The sequence below is a fragment of the Osmia bicornis genome, chromosome 12, assembly GCF_907164935.1.
Source record: "Osmia bicornis bicornis chromosome 12, iOsmBic2.1, whole genome shotgun sequence".
Lineage (NCBI taxonomy): Eukaryota > Metazoa > Arthropoda > Insecta > Hymenoptera > Megachilidae > Osmia > Osmia bicornis.
Window position 1 is genome coordinate 1,769,813 of NC_060227.1, and position 15,305 is coordinate 1,785,117.

General features: G+C 35.3%; 4 protein-coding genes across 12 annotated transcripts; 2 read left to right on the forward strand and 2 right to left on the reverse strand.

Moving 5' to 3' along the window:
• The first annotated feature begins 139 nt into the window (after positions 1–139).
• Positions 140–4,926, forward strand: LOC114880890 (kinase suppressor of Ras 2). 3 transcript variants are annotated; one of them, XM_046288130.1, is made up of 17 exons: positions 140–235; positions 310–778; positions 1,205–1,348; positions 1,437–1,584; positions 1,654–1,914; positions 1,995–2,148; positions 2,220–2,398; positions 2,467–2,724; positions 2,800–2,939; positions 2,998–3,121; positions 3,263–3,471; positions 3,535–3,711; positions 3,783–3,968; positions 4,034–4,167; positions 4,238–4,375; positions 4,441–4,570; positions 4,658–4,926. In XM_046288130.1, the coding sequence occupies exons 2-17, from the start codon at positions 626–628 to the stop codon at positions 4,808–4,810; spliced, it is 2,688 nt and encodes an 895-aa protein (XP_046144086.1). In that variant the 5' UTR covers positions 140–235; positions 310–625; the 3' UTR covers positions 4,811–4,926. The 3 variants fall into 3 exon arrangements, with proteins under 3 accessions (XP_046144086.1, XP_029053206.1, XP_029053205.1); XM_029197373.2 differs by having other exon boundaries at positions 2,241–2,398; positions 2,467–2,730; XM_029197372.2 differs by lacking the exon at positions 140–235 and having other exon boundaries at positions 2,467–2,730.
• A 45-nt stretch (positions 4,927–4,971) lies between these two features.
• Positions 4,972–6,645, reverse strand: LOC114880891 (lys-63-specific deubiquitinase BRCC36-like). 4 transcript variants are annotated; one of them, XM_029197376.2, is made up of 7 exons: positions 6,566–6,645; positions 6,149–6,315; positions 5,850–6,054; positions 5,682–5,770; positions 5,519–5,623; positions 5,339–5,441; positions 4,972–5,270 (listed from the first exon to the last, which is right to left on the reverse strand). In XM_029197376.2, exons 2-7 carry the CDS (start codon positions 6,260–6,262, stop codon positions 5,125–5,127), a joined length of 762 nt encoding a protein of 253 aa, XP_029053209.2. In that variant the 5' UTR covers positions 6,263–6,315; positions 6,566–6,645; the 3' UTR covers positions 4,972–5,124. The 4 variants fall into 4 exon arrangements, with proteins under 4 accessions (XP_029053209.2, XP_029053208.2, XP_046144094.1 ...); XM_029197375.2 differs by having other exon boundaries at positions 6,495–6,625; XM_029197378.2 differs by having other exon boundaries at positions 4,973–5,270; positions 6,478–6,628.
• Positions 6,646–6,757: 112 nt separating this feature from the next.
• LOC114880632 (basic salivary proline-rich protein 1) lies at positions 6,758–12,912 on the forward strand. Of its 3 annotated transcripts, none has more exons than XM_046288132.1 (7): positions 6,758–6,921; positions 9,878–10,113; positions 10,223–10,299; positions 10,385–10,466; positions 10,547–10,757; positions 10,836–12,028; positions 12,106–12,912. In XM_046288132.1, the coding sequence occupies exons 2-7, from the start codon at positions 10,054–10,056 to the stop codon at positions 12,313–12,315; spliced, it is 1,833 nt and encodes a 610-aa protein (XP_046144088.1). In that variant the 5' UTR covers positions 6,758–6,921; positions 9,878–10,053; the 3' UTR covers positions 12,316–12,912. The 3 variants fall into 3 exon arrangements, with proteins under 3 accessions (XP_046144088.1, XP_029052698.1, XP_029052697.1); XM_029196865.2 differs by lacking the exon at positions 6,758–6,921 and adding an exon at positions 9,276–9,391; XM_029196864.1 differs by lacking the exon at positions 6,758–6,921 and adding an exon at positions 9,686–9,774.
• Positions 12,882–15,288, reverse strand: LOC114880635 (protein O-glucosyltransferase 2-like). Of its 2 annotated transcripts, XR_003790110.2 has the most exons (9): positions 15,052–15,288; positions 14,750–14,961; positions 14,460–14,671; positions 14,157–14,401; positions 13,833–14,070; positions 13,467–13,766; positions 13,222–13,376; positions 13,075–13,149; positions 12,882–12,965 (listed from the first exon to the last, which is right to left on the reverse strand). XR_003790110.2 is itself a non-coding variant. In XM_029196871.2 (8 exons), exons 1-7 carry the CDS (start codon positions 15,213–15,215, stop codon positions 13,257–13,259), a joined length of 1,491 nt encoding a protein of 496 aa, XP_029052704.2. In that variant the 5' UTR covers positions 15,216–15,288; the 3' UTR covers positions 13,014–13,149; positions 13,222–13,256. The 2 variants fall into 2 exon arrangements, 1 of the variants encoding a protein (XP_029052704.2); XM_029196871.2 differs by lacking the exon at positions 12,882–12,965 and having other exon boundaries at positions 13,014–13,149.
• Positions 15,289–15,305: the final 17 nt, after the last annotated feature.

Below are 15,305 nucleotides of genomic sequence, written 5' to 3' on the forward strand. Positions count from 1 at the left end.
GTTGAGCGCATGTGCATTACCATAGATTATAATGTATATTAACCGAAACACAGTCATATGCGCAAAAACGAGCGAAAACTCGTCATCTAGTAAGTATGGTCTCTCGTGAACTGCAGTATAGACATTATAATTCATAATTTTAAAAAAATCATATTTGATAAATGATCTACAGCAAGGAAAAATCAATATATACATAACTAAGCTGTGTGGTTGGATTTCTTGGAAGAAACAACAGGTAGTAAAATTTCTAACTTTATTCATTACAATTGGAGTTTATTCAAATGGTAATAATTTTAAATGTAATTTTAGGTAAATTAAAGAGGTTATTAGAAATGTAACAAAAAAAGGACGCTTTTATGAACGTTCCAATATCGCTCGAATCAGTGATTCTTGTATCTGTAGTCGCTGCTCGAATGAACGTGCTGAAATCCCGGATTGTCGGGCACCGATTGACGTCACTGATAGGCGGCCAAGATGGTTGTCAATGTTGATAAGTGGTTTGGTTACATGGAGAATCAGTGATAAAGCCGTGACCGATAGGAGGCCGATGCGAAAGAAATTATGCCTGTAAAATAGAAATTAGATTCACGTTGAACGAAACAAGGGGTCGTCATCGTGGCGCGGGATGGCGGACGGCGAGGATGCGGAACTAGAAATCCGTCGAGCCTTAGATGTCGTTCAATCCATGATTGACATCTCTGCTGATCGACTTGAAGGTTTGAGGACCCAATGTTCCACCAGTGCTGAACTAACTCAACAGGAAATTCGGACGCTTGAGGTACTCTCTCAAGCATTGTCGTCACCCCGCATTGTTCCTCCTTCCTTCCTTTATTATCTTTAGAACGATCGCCTTGACCTCGTGAAAGGCTGTTTCATGAATGTCAACAAGTTGCAAATGCATTTATTTATTAACTAGAAATTTGTACCTGTCTACACGTTGACAGTACATGCATGGAAATCTTTTAATATCTTTATTTTGTTAATATCGCTATTTGTCTCTTGTATTTGTAATAGTGATTTCCGTAGTAATGAAAGAAATATATCATATTTACTGTAGCAGTATGATTTTGAATTCTTTCAAGAGATTTGTTCAAGGATAGGTTCAATTTGTATGAAATTAACTTATTATGATATTAACAAGATTGTGGTCCTTTCTGAGGCCTATATTTAATTTTATTATTTATGTTATTTAAATGTATTTTAGGGGAAGCTTATAAAATTATATTCAAAGCAACTTGTAACCAAAGCCAAACTGGCTTTAGAAGAATCGTTACCTCCAGAAATGAAACAATATCCATCTTTGCAACAATGGTTACGGGTAGTAGGACTTACTAAAGAGTCTATACAGGTATAAAGAATATTCTGTTTGAATATTTTAATAGAATGTTTTAATAGATTTTAATAGTTTTAATATCTACATTAACTACAAATTTCAGATGATTTGTTCTAAAGCTAACTCGCTTGAAGCTCTCAAAGAAAAATCTGAACATGAACTAGGTAGTATGTTGGGTGAAAGTAACGTTAAACACGAGGAAGAACTTCGTAGACTTTGTAGGGCATTACACAATCTTCGTCGATATATGGGTAAGCAATTATTTCATACGGTAGTGTTTATACATTAAGATGTGTATTTTACCGAATATTTCACTTTAGATGTTCTTCTAAGAGGGGATATGGATAACAGTGATATGAATTTGTATTGGGATTCCTGGGATAGACATCATTTACGTACTGGAGCCTCTCCTAGGCCAGCTCGATCCCGTACAACAAGATGTTCTGTTCCTTCAGAAGACAGCATTCCATATCATAATAACAACAATCTTCACAGTGATATGTTAGCACAAGCTTCTTCCATTACGTCTTTATTATCAACTAGTCCCCCTTCTACTCCTCTTTTACAAAGACCAGGATGTGGTAAATAAAATAGTAAATAATATAGTAAAATGTTAAAACATTCTTCTAACTAACGGAGGATTCTATTTTTATAATAATAGGAATTAAGTTTCCAACAACTCCGCCTCCTTGTAAAAAGCATCAGATAGGTTTACAAAACACGATATCACAACCGGAAGTGTTTCCTTTAACTAAGTCAAAATCTCACGAATCGCAATTGGCAAACCGACTTGAAAATGGGGATTCAGCTTCAAGGTAATAATTTACTTCTAAATAATTCTTGTTTATAAAGTTTAAAGGTATACATTCTTTTGATGATTTTGTAGTTGTGGCAATGATCCTGTTAGTTGTGCAGGAAGAAGAAATCGCCTACCTACAGAACCAGGATCTTGCAGCAGTAATGCAGACATTGCAGGGGAAAGTCTCTTGCTAAATAGTAATAGTCCTATTAAGTCACCACCTTATTCTAGTGCTGAAAGTGATGATAACAGTTTCAAGGGAACAGGTAAATATATATATATCACTGTTATTAAAAAAGAAAAACTGTAATTTTGTAATTAAAATTATTTACAGTAACAAGTCTCCAAGTGCCAAAGTCACCACGTACGCCAACAGTAACCCGCGGAATGGGCCATATAATTGCTCATCGCTTTACCAAAACATTTAAAATGATGACAACCTGCGATTACTGTGACAAGCAAATGTTTATAGGCACTGGTTTGAAATGCAAAGAATGTAAATATAAATGTCACCGTGATTGTGAATCTAAAGTACCACCATCTTGTGGTCTACCTCAAGAGCTCTTTGATGAGTTTAAAAGAAGTGTACAAGGTGACAGTATGTATAAACATTTTAAATGAAACAATCATTATCATAACGAATTCTAAATAAAATATAATCTTTTAGGTATGGTAAATGTTTCTCCGATATTAAGCAAACCTGGTATAACATCTCCGAATCACCATAATTCAAATTTATTGAGCTCTTTGAATCGAAGAGATCGTAAACGATCGCATCCACATTCTTCTATGAATATACCTTTTCAGGTATGTTATTCATAAGTTTGAAACGTGAATTATAATTTGACTAATTTATATTTATCAGGGCGCGGATTCTAGTTCAAATACCTCGAGCTGCAACAGCTCAACGCCTTCTAGTCCAGCTTTGTTACCTGCCAATACTAGCCAAACCCCACAGGCACCTGCCAAACAACAGTTCCATTTTCCAGGTATTTATTTCATTATACAGTGACCATTCAATAATTCCTAGAGCTTTGGAATCAAACATTCTTTAGAGACAGGGGAATTAGCAAGCGCCTATCGTATATTGTATTGCAATAATTTAGCATTTTACTATAATTTCATTGCAGATGTTGTGCTTAATGACAAAGGTATTACGTTGGAGACTCACCGACTCGAAGGTACGACTATATCAAGTGATAGCGAAAGAACAGTGAGTGTTTCTGGATCTGGCAGTGTTAGCACAGATTCCGAACGAACTCCTGTTAGAGTTGATTCTCAAGATTCTCAAGTTTCTGACGGAGAACCAGGAGATAGTCGTTGGCCACGACAAAATAGCGTATGTAACTTAATAGGTAATTTGATGTTTGATTATGATATCTAACCGAATTGAATGTCACAGTTATCGATGCGAGAATGGGACATTCCTTACGATGAACTGAAAATTGGAGAACCTATAGGTACTGGGAGATTTGGTACTGTGTACAGAGGCTATTGGCATGGTAATGTTGCAATTAAGGTCCTGAACATGGACTATTATTTAGATGATGATAAAACACTGGAAGCGTTCAAGTTAGAGGTACTTATTATTATCCGAACGTTTTTATTAAAAATAAAGAGATCAATAATATATTATATTATTATATCCAGGTGGCTACATTCCGAAAAACGAGACACGAAAATCTAGTTTTATTTATGGGAGCTTGTATGAAGCCTCCTCGCTTGGCGATAGTGACTAGTATGAGCAAAGGCATGACTCTTTACACTCATATTCATTTGCGTAAAGATAAATTTAATATGAATAAAACCACTATCATCGCTCAACAGATTTCTCAGGTACATATAAATAAATATTTTTTACAAAATTTCTGTTAATCTTGACACGTACAATTTTTTTATAGGGAATGGGATATCTTCATGCTCGTGGTATAATTCATAAAGATCTCAAGAGTAAAAACATATTTTTAGAAAATGGAAAAGTTGTAATAACAGATTTCGGTTTGTTCAGTGTTACGAAGCTTTGTTACGGAAATAGGCAAGTTTTGTATTTCGAGGAATATTCAATGTAATATATTATATATTTCTTATTTTTTTCTTTTAAACAGAAAAGGAGATGGACTGAGTATACCACCTGGCTGGTTATGTTATTTAGCTCCTGAAATTGTTCGACGACTGAAACCGCAACAAAATCGGGATCAGGAAGAATTACCTTTCTCAGAAGCTTCCGACGTTTATGCATTTGGGTTGGTAAAATGTTATGTTTAATTTTCTATATTTGTAATGTATCTAAAGAGATACTTTATTATAGCACCGTATGGTATGAACTTTTATGCGGTGAATGGCCCTTTAAAGGACAACCTCCTGAAGCAATTATTTGGCAAGTTGGCAAAGGAATGAAACAAACTTTAGCTAACTTACAAGCTTCCCGAGATGTAAAGGTATACACAAATCATATTTTATTAATAATTTTTATAGTTATTTATACTTATTGAAGAAATTATTGTAATATTTGTATGCATTCATAGGACATTTTAATGCTTTGCTGGTCATTCCATGCAGAAAATCGGCCCGACTTCGCAAAATTGTTAACTACTCTGGAAAAGCTGCCTCGCAAAAGGTTAGCACGTAGTCCTTCTCATCCTATACATCTTTCTCGTTCCGCAGAATCTGTGTTTTGAATAAATTTAAGTCTATTTAAATACACTGTTGTTCTCGTAGTGTAAATATAGAGCTGTGCAACTATTGCCAGATCTTTGTTCGTGAAAGGTAAAATAAAAATAATCACTGAAAGGTTCATTTGTCTTCTTTAATTAAAAAAAAAAGATTATTAAAATCGATGATGTTTTAATATTTCAATAACGTTTTTCATTTTACACACAGAACTTGCATGAGAATAAGTAACAAATTTATAATATAAAATAATAAAATACTGAATTTAAGATAAATTATAATACATAAGAAAAGGATGAATGATTGACCATGTTAGCAATTATTATCCATTGCATACTTTTTGTAATTCTTGTAATTGTCTTCGAAGGTGAGCAGCGCGTAATTTATTTAAAGCTATTCTTTTCTCAAATGTTAATACCAAAGGCTTAGTAATTATATCCGTGATGTGCACCAATGACCGTGTTCTCACTGGAATTAGTAATTGAATTTACTTTCTATTTATAGCAATTAATAAATATTAAGGCAATTAAACTAACCAGCATTATTGTGTATGCTGGCAAGAATATCCTGGTGATTTTTGTACGTTTCCGCCATCTCTTCTTCTTCTTGAACCAAAATCTTTAATAAATCTGTCATAGTCTAAAAAAATATATTAAATATTTATGATTAGGGTCACGTATTAAACTTAATATATACTTGTTATTTAAAATCCCTACTTTTAAACATATCTTCGATATTGTTGGAGTGTATACAATTTCCAATGGAATTTCTCTTGCTTCATCATTGTGAGATTGAAAACAAGTCAAAGAAATTTCTTGTTCCTACAAAAATACAATTTTGTTTATTCGTTTAAAACAATGTTTAATAATCTTTATTTACCTTAGATTCTTTACTTTCTGAAAATACTGAAAATATCAAACCTACAAAACCAATGTCCATCATCTGGTAGCTTGTTTGAGTTCTAACATCTAAATAAAGTCTTCTTATTATTCAAGTGTTATGTTTAATAAAATTTTCATAGTTCATAGAATATCAATCTCAATTTACCAACACGCGATGGACAAACTGTAATATGTGGATGGGAATGATACCATCCAAGAACGCGTACTGGACGTTCTAATACTTCTGTTAACCGTTCTGCTTCGTTAACAGCTTCCATTAACTGTTCAGGTGAAATCTCTACTCTGTCTTTTTTTTTATCCAAACGTCTCAAAATAATGACTGCTATGATGTTAGCAACACCGTTTACTGTCTAATATAAATTAAAATAGAAGCAATAGATATTTTCTTTTTCATACGCATAAAAATATAGAAAATTGTGTGACATAGTAAAGTGATAAACATACATCCCCAAGCAGCAGACCCATTACTTCGAATCTTTCTGTTGACAAAGCATGCTGCAAGCATGTCATATATACATCAGTTTGTAATTCTACTTTTTTTAGTGGGAATGCAGCCATTATGTAATCTTTGTTTTAACCACAGTGTAGTATTTACAATAAAAATATGGATCCTATAATCAATTATAACAATAATTCTTAACATTAAATAAGTAAAATATAAACAGTGTTTTTATTCATTAAGCAGATAGGAAGTCGATAAAGAAAAGAAAAAGAAAAATGTAACTTTGTTTATAAATAAAAGAGAAACACTTCGATTTGTAATGTATACAAACTTCTTAAACACAAGTACCAATAGTTTCTATACAATTCTTTATATATTCAATTTTATAGTTATTGCAAAAGATATTTTATTAAACAAACATTAGTGACTACACATTGTATATAGAAGACTGGACATCCCTTTCTTCTCAAAGGGTCGTGAATTTGTGCCTTGAGAATGAACGCCATCTGCTTTATCCTAGCATAAAAATCAGAAATACTTCGTACTGCAACAGTCTAACGCACTTTGATGGTAATAACAGATTGCTTCGATATCAAAAACTATACGTGTCTCGAGTATTGAATAAACTCATTAGGAGGACGAACGTGTTGATTTTATTACTTCCGTGTGCATCCTTCACATCCGCGATCGATGTTGGGGGAGAAACGGGTCCTTCTCTTCGGGGGGAGCGGGGGCTCCACCCAATCTCTTCGCCCCGGTGGGGGCGGCAAGCCTGGTATGTAATATCTTCATGGCCCACCGTCCCATCTCCCTCAGGTGACGCCTTTCTTCATATCCCAGCATCCTTCAACAGCTCTGCATTCCTCACATCCCCGCTTTCTTTATATCCCAGCATCCTTCAACAGCTCTGCATTCCTCACATCCCCGCTTTCTTTATATCCCAGCATCCTTCAACAGCTCTGCATTCCTCACATCCCCGCTTTCTTTATACCCCAGCATTCCTTAAAACCCTGCGTCCGTTACACTCCTGCATTCTTTACATCCCTGCATTCCTTACATCCCTGCATCCCTTATATCCTTGCATTCCTTACAACTCTGCATCCCTTACATCCTTGCATCCCTTTTGTAAGCATCCCATCATAGCGCCTCCTGTCGGTAAAAAAGGGAACTAAATCACGCAAAAATTTTGGCCCTCTAGCGGCAAAAATGCGAACTAAATTTTCGACCTCGGGTCAGCGCCATCTGGTTTCGGGAAAAGGAACTATATTATGCACCAATTTTGGCCCTCTAGCGGCAAAAATGCGAACTAAATTTTCGACCTCGGGTCAGCGCCATCTGGTTTCGGAAAAAGGAACTATATCATGCACCAGTTTTGGCCCTCTAGCGGCAAAAATGCGAACTAAATTTTCGACCTCGGGTCAGCGCCATCTGGTTTCGGAAAAAGGAACTATATCATGCACCAATTTTGGCCCTCTAGCGGCAAAAATGCGAACTAAATTTTCGACCTCGGGTCAGCGCCATCTGGTTTCGGAAAAAGGAACTATATCATGCACGAATTTTGGCCCTCTAGCGGCAAAAATGTGAACTAAATTTTCGACCTCGAATTAGCGCCCTCTAGCGGTAAAAAATGAACTAAATTTTTCCAAAAATAAAATTTAAAATTATTTTTTACGAGACTTTACTTACCTTTACTTACCTTTACTTACCTTTACTCGAACCAGTGGCCATAAGTATTATAGTTATAATATATTTATTATAAGGGTTGAAAGGATACAAGAGATGCAGGGAGAATTCAGGAGTGTAAGGGATACAGAGATATAAAGGGTACAGAGTTGTAAGGGATGCCGAGGTATAAGGAATGCCGGAATATACGAGAAACAGGAATATAGGGAATGTAATGATATAAAGGATACAGGGATGTTAAGGATGCAGACATGTAAGGGATGCAGTGATAAAGGGTTGAGCCTCGTGAGGCCCTTAAAGACAAGAAAATAATAAATAACTGGGAAGGTTGAGCCGAGGTCCATAAGTCAAATTATAACTGATTAATTCCCCGTGCATAGCACGGGGCGTTCCACTAGTATGTATAAAGCGTAAAGACGTCCGTCCGTGTCACTTTTCAACTTGAGAACTAGTAGGGTTAAAGTTTATGGGTCGCACATTTTAGCAGCGGTGTCCCTGTCACCCCGGATGAAATCATGTTGGTATGCAGAGTCACCGGTGCTTCGGGGTCCTTGACACCACGAATGTCACGTTGGTGTGCAGAGTGTCACTCGTAATAAATAAAAGGGGTGGTCAGCCAAGGCCCAGAAGAGAGATAAAATCACAAATTTTATTTCTCTTTGATGAGCTTGTTAATAAGCGGAAAAAATAAATAAAGTAAATTAAATAAACTCCAAAGGGAAATTAGAAGTATATGTATGTTTGATAGGTTGATCCGCACCCCTTGGCGATCGCTATAAGACTGAGGAGGTCGCACCTCGTTCTAGGGCAAACTTCTCATATTGGGAAGTAATTACTGTGTTTTGATTTAAGTGTTTCATTAAAATAATTGTTTGACAAACTTGCATTTTAAAAAGACCGCCTAAAATTAAAATCTTTCAAATTCGATCCTAACACCATCTATACAAAAACGGCTCAAACTACTCAACAAGTTATCGACTGACTTTCTTTTTTTTGGAATCTTAGTCGGTAACTTGTCGAATAGTTTCCGCGGCTTTTGTATAGACGGCGCTAGGGTCGAATTAAAAAAATTTTAATGTTAGGCGGTCTTTTTAAAATGCAAGTTTGTCAAACAATTTTTTAATCATTTTTCCAGCCTTGTTGGGCCTGTAGTGGCTGGTTGGTACTGCATAACAAAGCTATATACAGTCACCACACAATTAAAAACATTTATTTCAAAAGAATTTTCATAAGGAAGAGATTGCTTAATGGTTGCTATAAACAGAAATTTGGATGAGTTTTATTTATTATTATGGTAAATTGCACTTTACAGAAAATACATACTCTGGTAAATCATGTAATTAGAAAAATTAGTGTTAACATTGTTTCATATGTTTATTATAGTCTTTATTTAAAAGTAATATATGTACATGGTTTGAAACAATATGAAACAAGAAATTGAAATGAAATCCATGATGGCGACGCTGATCGAATCTAAAGTTTCTTTTTATAAGTGATTTAATATGCATGTAGGACAGTGTATATTCTTATTGTGAGTGTAATTGCAACTGTGTTCTACGAGGGTGAGTATAAAGTATAGGACATAAAGCTTATACTAATTTAGTATTATAAGCTCTACGGTGTGAAATGTATCCCCTAAACCTTAATTAATGAGCTCCTAAAACTACATCCATTACTGAAATAAAGTCACTTATACACAACAATATCAATTATTACAATGAAAGTAAAACATTTGAACGTTTCTACTGCATATTTTATTGTTGGCACCCGGTGATCCCGAGATATTGCCAAGTAGGGATACTTTACTGTATATATTTTACCACATACGTAGTTCGCGCATTTGCCACACGGTACGCTCTTTTCCCAAGCTTTCTATTTTAGAAATGGACAGCCACCTTCTCTTATTTGTAAAGCTAGAAATTTTGCGAAGCAATCGCTGAGAGCGGTTCGTTGTATACAAGTTCTCTTTTCTCTAAAAATCATTTTGAACAAAAAACTTCTAACTTTTTACATATTCGTAAGAGTCACGCAAAGTTGTTCCTTTCTAGACTTCACAGTGCAGCAATGTAGACAACCAATATTATAACGAAATCTTTAAAGTTTCAAACAAGTACAACGATTTGGAGGAGGAACTAAGAACTTACGTGTTGCACGAGCAAAACTGGAAGTAAAAGTAAACCGTATCTTTCAAAATTTCTTGACGATCTATAAGCCATTGTAAAACATGTCCGTGACCTTTGCTCAACGCGGTAGGCCGCCACCAAATCCTGCCCAAATACAGAAGGTAAAGAATCCAACACATTAATCTTATAATTGTATTGTTATTTGCATTACATATCAACATCTTAGCAATAACTTGTTCAATAATTTTTATGATTTATATACTGGTGTAGATGCTTGATGAAAATAGTCAGCTTATACAAACGATACAAGAATATCAAAGCAAAGGAAAACCGCAAGAATGTATACAGTAAGTAAAATTCATGTTCAGCTTTTAGATATGTAAAAAGTATATGTTAATGTAATAATATATTTGTGATGTAATCTTTCTTTAGGTACCAACAAATGTTACATCGTAATTTAGTATATTTAGCATCGATTGCTGATGCAAACCAAAACATCCAAGCATTATTACCAGTAAGAAATATTATTATGATAATTATGAGTATAATGCATAGTTATACATTTATTAACAATATTTTTACTTGTATTATAAGCCTCCACAAGGAATTCCTAATGGTCCTCAACATGGTATGATAAATCCACAAGGTCTACCCAATGCTCCTGCAGGATCAACCGGGCCTGGAGGAGAGATACCTCCAAATAATCAACCAACATTACCAATGTCAAGTTTTAGCCAAGGACAGCCGATGACACAAGGAGGATACCGTGGCCCTGTAATGCCTGGTCAAGGACCTGCTATAAGTAGTAAGTTTTATTTTGACTTAGAATTCTTTCCCTAAAGCAATATTGTATTTAAATCTGTTATTTTGTATTCTTTTAAAGGACCACCTAATGCACCTGGCCCGCAACAATACAGAGGACCTCAAGGTTACCCTCAACAACCTTCGCAACAAGGTTATCCTGCTCAATATGCCAATCAGAATTCTGGATCCAATTATCAAGGGCCGCAAGGGTCTGCATATACTCCAGGACAGCCCAATCAATATGGACCACCAAATACATCGCAACAGCAGGGATATAGTACATCGACACAGCCAAACTATGGACCTCCGACTACTGTAAATAGTTATGGCCCTCAACCAGGTGGATATCCACCGCCAGGAGGCACTCAGCCTCCCACAGGTTATGGCCCACCACCACCCAGTCAACAGGGTTATCCGCCTTCTAATCCTTCTCAACAAAACTTTCCATCAAGCGGTCAACAACAACAGCCAGGACAATACGGTAGTCCCAGCCCGCAACCAAATTATCAACAACCTCCATCTCAAGCTCCACCTCAAAATGCATACGGAGGTGGTCAACCTGGAAATTATCCCCCTCCGTCGTCTCAAGCATATGCAAATAGCGTTCCACCTCAGAATTACCCAGCTCCTCCTACATCCAGCGCTCAGCCTCCTCAGCCTGGTTCTCAACAAAACACTGGTCCTCAACCTAACTATGGTAATCAACCGAGTCCTGGTCCTGGTGGTACCCAGTACGGTCCAGTTTCTACATCTCCTCCATTCAGCACTGCCTCAGCAAGTGGAGTTAATACTTACGCTCAAAGCAGTCAACCTACAAGCACACCGTCTGCGTCAACTCAAACTTATCCACCGAGTAGCGGTCCACCGCCTACTTCGCAAGGTGGAAGTTATGCTCCTCCGGGTCCTGCTCCATCCGGGTATCCAGTTCATCAGACACCTCATCCGACGTCGCATCCACCGCATCAACCCCCACATCAGTCTCCGCACCAGCCTCCTCATGCTCCTCATCAACCACCTCATCAATCATCCCATCAGTCTTCTCATCAGCCTCCTACACATCAATCACCGCATCAACCACAACAGTCTCAACAACAATCTCAGACACCGCCACAGTCGCAACAACAGTCTCAAAGTCCTGCGCCAAGTGGATTTCAGCCACCATCAGGACCTCCTCAAGGTCCTGCTCCACCGCCAGGTCCTCAACCACAACCTGGATATGGTCCAGCTACTACTCAGACATACGTACCACCGACCCCGGGTGGACAACCACAGGTATCAACCTTTTAAGATAAAGAAGTGTTTATCTAATTATTGTAGATATGTATATTTAATGTTATTTTGAATTATAGGTATACACTCCTCATCCTCCTCAGGGTGGCCAGCATTATGGGCATCCACAGTATCCTCCTCAGAGTTATCCACCACCGCCAACAGGACAAGGATATCCCCAGTATCCACCACGGCCACCCGGTGGTCATATGCCTCCTCCTCCTGGACCTCAAGGACCTCCACCACCAAATCAGTACGGAGGTTATGGATATCAACCACCCCCACAATAGAGTATATGTTAATGTAAATTCGTATAATAATCAAATTTAATATAAAAATAATTCAGTTGCAAATTTGTAACAAATGGCATGTAAAATCTTAATTTAATTCTTAATAGCGTATCGTCCAATGTCGCATAATGAGACAAATAATAGAAGATTATATATGATTAAGGAAAAGTGCTGCTGAAATTTCATTGAAATTATTTAATGTTTGTTGAAAAATACTTTAATTTTTGTATACATTGTATCTTCTAGTTTCAAAAATTTCCATTAATTATTTGATTGGAATATTACAGTTTCAATTTCATGCATTTGTAATTACATATTTATATAGGTATATGCAGTGATTTCTATGTAATATTATTTCATATATTAGGGAGATAAGCTTATTGCAACTATTTAAAAATGTGTAGCTTGGAAATTTCGGTGTGCATAATACAGCATAAACATATCTGTTACACCGAAATAAAATGTATGAAACAAGATACAACATACACTACCTATTTATGGCTTCCAATGTATACGTTTGCCTTAGAAATAATTTTATATTTACTTACCTAATTTTATATTTTTTTTATTGTCATTAAACAAATTTATGGATTTGCATATTGCTTCTTATCTATTCCTTGAAAATTCGATTCTTTTTTCTTTTCTTTTTACTTCACGAGTATATATTACATAGATATTTAAGGTGGATCAATAATACAGATTCTTACATTAAATTTTTATTTGATAAGAGTATGTATTAAAAATAGAAAAAGATCTTACCAATATGTAAAGTAGAAATTAGTTAATGTAATTTTTAAATATTTTAAAATCCGTCTTCTTTCCTTCTACTATTTGCTGTAAAATAAATATTGTCTGTCATTTACAGAATTACGTAAAAATTTAAATTGGTACATATTTTTTACATACCAGATACTTAAACGATATCCACGAAGTTAGTAAAGCTAAAGCTCTTCGTTAAATTTTATATTGTCATTATAACATTTACAAGAATGCTTAGGTTGCAGCACTTCTTCCATGTTATTTAGTACATTAACTTTACTCTTTAAGCGTTTACTCCATTCCTAAAACATAAAATATGTACATGTTATTTTATAACATGTATTTAAAATAAATAAAGTTGCATCCGTTGAATATTTGATAATCTTTCTTACATAAAACAATGCTACATGATAGCAGAATACGTTCTGTGGCAGCAAATTATTTCTTACAAACTGTCTAGCAGATTTGACAATCTCTCGTGCGTCTTTGTCGTGATTTTTGGCCCACACGATCTTCTCCACCAGATCCGACAAATCACTTTTAACTAGCACATAATGTTCTCCAGGTACAAGATCGTTGTAAAAATATTCATAATATTTTGATTCTTGTTTTAATACTAAAGCATCCCCAGCAAGCAGATAGGGAACTCTATATGCAGCTACTGATCCATCGATACTTAACTGATATTTGTACTGCAAAGGTGTTAATACCGTTACATTTTGTTAAAATTATATACTTATGATATCATATTCTTTTACCTTAAAAAAATCAAAGAAAGATACATGGCTTTGCCCAGGGCCATATTTATCCATTTCATTTTTAAAGAAAAAGAAATTTGTAATTGAGGCATTAAACAAATCAGGATGTTTTCTTGAAATGTCAATCAAATCAAGTCGTTCCCTAGATGAATCACGACCACGCCAAAAAACTTTCTCTATCTTTTTTTCCCATGGTGTATCCGTATTACCTTGCACAGATAATATATCTAACATTACCCTGTTTTATATACATCAATCAATGTATAAATTGTTCAGTACATAATCTTCTAGACAAGTTGTCTGAAATATGGATATGATCTATACCTTCCCATCGCCTCTAATGATGATTCTGTAAGGTCATAAGTGGGCATGACGATATCTCTTGAGTCATAAGAGCCGCACCAAGAAAAGATAGGGTAATCCTTGTTGTTTTTTGGAACAAGCGGCCAGTCTCCCAAGTTTACAAAAAATTCAATATCTGGCAAAATGACTTTTCGAGTGACAGACAACAGAATGGAATCCATGAATATTTTGAAGCCTACGTATTTGCCATGACATTCCCTGAAAATCTTATTTCACCTAGTCTTAGTTCAAATACAGTTTTGAACTTAGTACAGTAGTACTTACTTTGTTAGATTTAACTACGTAATGACAGAGACTGACACTTCCAGGCCTATCATACGCTTTTACAATATCTTCACGTATTTTGTCAAAATCTACATTTGTAAAACCAGCAAGATCGTTATGTATCTGAGTATAATTTTTTGCACATTCAAAATTATCCAACCAATTATTAATATCAGGGTTCGGACAATAACATTCTTCTTCGTAAGTTGGTCCTAAAAAAATTTTATATGAATCCTTTGTTACTTTATGAAAATAATAACTGGTATGATAGACATTAAACTTAACTATACCTTCAGCTTTCAATGAAAGAATAGGTGAATTATGCTGTTTTAATTCTATTATTAATTTTAGATTGAAGCATGTGCTGTGTAATTTATATCTAACAATGAAATTCCCATCTTTGCAATCTAAAATTTGGGTCCATATATGACACAATTGGCCTGTTGAAGTTTGCCCTTGCGTGGAAACAGAGATCACATCTTTTCCAGGTGATTCTGTTAAACTAAAAACACCAAAAATAATTTTTAAATAAATGAAAAATTCATAATGTGAAATATTTATAATTTTATATATAATAAAAAGAAAAATATACTTTTTTCCTTCTGTATCAACAAACTGCAAGAAAATATATCTTGCCCTCATTGTTATTTTATCTGGTTTCAATCCTGGACCCGAAATTATTGTTTTCGATGGATCTATTTCAACATTTCTTACTTCTCGACAGATGAACAACAATAAAATTGATATAAATATCATTTTTACTAACAATTAATCATTTGTAATTCGAGTAGGACACACACGGTGGTTGATGTATTGGAGATACGCTATAAGTATAACTTCTCACAC